Here is a 4,544-nt window from a genome sequence, read left to right as displayed (position 1 = left end):
ATATGTTACACCAACTTGCTAGAACTAGCACACTATGGCTTTTCAACTACCTATAGGTCCTTTCGTTCCCTCGGTCCCTTAAATCTTTACCTTGGGTTAGATCCCCTTTAAGGCTCTATGTGGCATTGATAATTCTTCTGTCCATCGCCTCATGCATTTAACACATAAAAAGGGGATAACATGCTGGCATATTAGGGACCATAGAAAGCATAATCGTACTAAAACTGATCGTAAAGATCCAAACCCTGATACCCATAATGTAAAACAGCGATTTGGATCTTCAAAGTGGTTGAAAACCTTTTCAATGAATAGATCCAAAGGAGATGCAATTTCCGAATGTAACTGCAGAGGCCTTGACAATTAATTACCAACAACCATATCCAACGGTTCAATCTAGCCCATATACATTACCTTTCGGATGATTTTGAATCTTAATCCATTTAACCTTATAACCTAACCCAATATATATGCTGTTTCTACTCTAGCCGTTTAGCGTATGGTTTGTGAGAAACAAGAAGAAAAACGTGGTTGGTCTTTCCTACAAAAGTCAGCTGCCATTGAGAAAGAAAAAATCGACGACTTCCCATTGATTTTGTGGTCTCTTCCCTTGCCTTCTTTCGTTATTTTTCTTCTAGCCTTTGCGACTACAAATTATCACCGTTATCTTGTCTTTGTAGGTGAGATTGAGAAGTAATCGAGGTGAAAATATTGGTTGTGAGTTAGAGTCATTTGGATTGGTTGTTGGTAGAGAAAGATAACGTAAAACTAAGTCCGAAAACACCGTTTTGAAGATCCTTAAAGCAAGCTTCTACGACAATAAATGCAAGAGGCAAAAAGTGAATTTTAACGAGTGACGGATGTGTAACACAACTTGTTATGAGTTTTATATGTTGTATAACAATTTAGCCCTCGTTTGATTCTCATTATTTTCAAAATGTATTTTTCCTTTCTTTTTTTCAAACACACATTTTTCAATAAAAGATATTACATGCTAACCTAAATTTTTTTCTTATTTTTTAATCACAGGGCTTATTTGAGCCATATTATTTCATAATAATGCATTTTTGAATAGTAGATTGATAGGGAATGTGTGGTTAAAAATAAAGAAAAATTTTGGATTTTTGTTTAATATTATTTTATTGAGGAATGTGAGGTTGAAATAAAGAAAGAGAAAAATACATTTTGAAAAGAATGGAGATCAAACAAGGGCACATTCTTAATCAATTTACTACTTTTCAATAAAAAAATATTACATGCTTACCCGAAACTTTGTCTAATTTTTTAATCACACATTTTTCACCAATCTACTATCGCAAAATGCATTCTTATACTAAAATGGGCCTGGCTCTTCACAAATGTTACAAAAAGTGTAAACAATAGGAACACTTTGTGTTACAATTTAAATTTCTTACAAAAAGAATAACAATTGTTACGAAATGTGTAATACAATATTATCGAAATAAAATATATTGAACAGTAAATGGGAAATAGCTTAATTTTTAGGTAGAGCGTGAAGTTTTCCCATACTTAATTGGGAGAATTTGGGAGCTCAAAATGGGTTTTGGGATTCTTGAATGTAAAAAGTGNTTTTAATCTATTTTTAATTTATACCAAACGGGGAACTTTTTCTAATCATATTCATCTCCTAGGCTATTGATGGCCCATGCCAACAGTATTAGATCAGCTCAATGATCTAGGCCCAACAAGGTTCTCCATACCCTTGCTCTACAATCTCCTTTCCGGGATTCCTAAAAAATCTCATTGTCGATTTTCTCAAATTCAGGTCATTTCGACTCCTATCTCTACCCTGTTGATGGTTGAGCCGTTGAGGTAGTTGAATAAGAATCGTACACATTGTCAAACTCTTAGGGATTTACGAAAATAGAGAAATAAAGTTATGATATGTAAAAGAGGAGAAATTGTGCTACAAATTCATCATTTGCCTCACTTTAATATTCTTTGAGTAAATTTTTCCATAAGAAGGGGAATATGCCATTGTTTTCACCATGTTTGTTTTCATAGTTAATTTATGTCTCTATCTTGATTCGAAATATTGCATTCCGTTACGTAAATTCAAGAAGAGATAATCGAGTACTACATCGAATAAATAATGAATAATGGTAATTTTATCTGTTAAAATTTAAAATGACAAAGGTGATTTTATTTTTGAACTTTACCCGGAGCCCATGGTCCTAAGCTGATAAATCCTAGGCAAGATTTGGGAACTTTTAGCTAGTAACGTGAGAATATGCCGCACACGACTCTTTTGTAAGGAAGATTCTTTCTTTATAATACACATCTCTTGGCTCTATATATAAACCCCCGAAGAACAAGCCATTTTCTCTCTCTGCCACAAATTCCCACTTCTTAGGTAACAATCTTTCTTCTCTCTTGAATATTTCTAATGAAAACTTCTATTTTTATGTTCCTTTTTCCTGATTTTAATGTTGATATAATTAATTTTGGGTGTCTGATTAGAAACCCTTCTGGGGTTAATTGTTCTGTTGTGTTTTACATGTAAATTCATGCGTTTTGGTTCAGGCATGGAAAAACTGTTGTGGGTTTATGGAAGTATTTTTGGATTGAGTAATTGTTGTAGTCCAATCTTGTTAAGTTTTTTGTGTGGATTTCTTATTCTTGCGCACCATACATGGATGGGAATGCGATTTGGGTCGAAAATCTGTGGATTACTGCATACCCCGAGTTCTTGAATCTATGTTGATTTATGGGAAATGCAATTTCAGTTTTGCTAAATTTTGTAATATAAGTAAATTTGTATGTTTGGGATGCCACGTGGTGGTTTAACATGATATAAGAGTTTGAAGCAAGTTGCCGTTGCGGAAAAAAGTGTATCCAATGTCCAGCGCAAGTTGAAGACTAAATTTTAATAAATAAAAGTGGGATCTATCTAACGACTTAAGCTTTTAGATTAGGTGGTTTAATACTCTGTGTAATTTGTACATGGTAACACAGTTATTATACATTTAAACCTATCACATCTTCCCCTCACTTCCCTTGAAATGAAAAAGATAAAGAGAAACAATTAACGTTTTAGATTGTTAACCTGACTTGGGATGGGTAATTCTGCACAAGGATCACCTATATTGTTTTTGTCAAGGAAACTCGGAGAAATGTCGAACTCGTGCAAAAAATATTGGAAGAGAAATTATTTATCTTGTTCCTCAAACATCTGATGTGTACAGACCTGTCCCATAAACCGATGTTGAAGGGGAGTTAGAGAATGGATGTAGAGCCAGATTAATGAAAGCAAGTTTTTTTTTTGAAAAATGAAGCTTTCAAAAATTCCCAGTTAAGAATGCTTTAAAGCAAGAGCAAAAGGAGAATGCCTTATGAGGAAATGATTTGGGTAAAAACTATTTCTAGCAATATTAAGCATTTTGCTAATGATTCTGAGTTAGTTTGTTTCCAACCTTTCTATATTAATATATTTTTGTCTTGAAACACTAGCCGTGCGTTAACACAGTTCTTTTGTTGTCTCATTGAAGTTATACTTAATTGTGATTCAAGAATTGGTGCATCCACACTTCTTTGTATTGAAGCCTTTATGTTATTACTGGCAATCAGTCTGATTCAGTCGACTGGTTGCCAAATAGCATATGACTCCCGAGAATGCATTGAAGCCCAGTACGGCCTTAAATGGAGTGCAAGGAGTCCATCTGGTGCCTCACTCACCGTTTGCATATGAAGAGATAAAACATGATGGCGACTTCCATGAATCTACTTATGGAAGATCTGACTTTAGCTATAACCAAAGGCTAAGAGTACAGTGAGTGAAGAGTCTGAGATTTCATTCTACTTAACATATGATTGTACAATTTAAAAGATAATAATATTTATTTTATTAAAAGATAATAATATTTATTTTATGGGATTATTTACCAGGAAAGTATGGCAGCAAAGACCTGCTTGTCTGAGGCCAATCCATGGTTGCATGAATGGTATTTTGAAGACAAATTCAACAGCTGTTGTAGATGAGGTATCTTCTTGGTGCCTCTATTTTCATTTCGTATGCTAACATAATACAATTTTCCTGTTAGGCGATAAACATCTTGCAGAAAGAGTCGCTAATGTGCTAACTTCACTTCCTTTCATTGCCCTTGGAATCCAGGCCCCAAGGTTAGAATTTTCCTCATAGCATGTTTGGTGAGGAGGATTGGATAGCACTAAATAGTATTAAAGAACAAAATAAAACTTAAAACTCTAGTTTATTAAAACTGTTGAGTCCTACTTCGAAAAATATAAATAAAAAGCTGTTGAGTCCTATCTAGTATTGTCTATTAAACATGCATTATTATTATTATTTTTTTTTAATAATAATAAGTATAGGATCTATATAAGCTTATCACCTTGTATGTCTTTGCTTCACTAATGCTGCAGGAAGAATTTAAATTGTAAACTCTACGCTAATTCATTAATTGGAGTGGGAATTGCTTCCAGTGCATACCATGCTTCAAGAGGAAAATTGAGAAAGTATCTCAGATGGGCCGACTATACAATGATAGCCACAGCAAGTGTGGTGAGTA

General features: G+C 33.9%; 1 protein-coding gene across 1 annotated transcript in view; it reads left to right on the top strand.

Moving 5' to 3' along the window:
* Nucleotides 1-2,239: 2,239 nt before the first annotated feature.
* Nucleotides 2,240-4,544, top strand: part of LOC111404401 — a 5,388-nt gene continuing 3,083 nt past the window's right edge. Inside the window, exons 1-5 of the mRNA XM_023033214.1 lie at nucleotides 2,240-2,371; nucleotides 3,507-3,787; nucleotides 3,904-3,959; nucleotides 4,059-4,137; nucleotides 4,399-4,541. Coding sequence (XP_022888982.1) covers nucleotides 3,618-3,787; nucleotides 3,904-3,959; nucleotides 4,059-4,137; nucleotides 4,399-4,541 — 448 coding nt within the window. The 5' untranslated portion in view covers nucleotides 2,240-2,371; nucleotides 3,507-3,617. The remainder of the gene's footprint in view (nucleotides 2,372-3,506; nucleotides 3,788-3,903; nucleotides 3,960-4,058; nucleotides 4,138-4,398; nucleotides 4,542-4,544) is intronic.

Source organism: Olea europaea, chromosome 11 (genome assembly GCF_002742605.1).
Source record: "Olea europaea var. sylvestris chromosome 11, O_europaea_v1, whole genome shotgun sequence".
Lineage (NCBI taxonomy): Eukaryota > Viridiplantae > Streptophyta > Magnoliopsida > Lamiales > Oleaceae > Olea > Olea europaea.
This window is presented reverse-complemented; position numbering and strand designations above follow the sequence as displayed.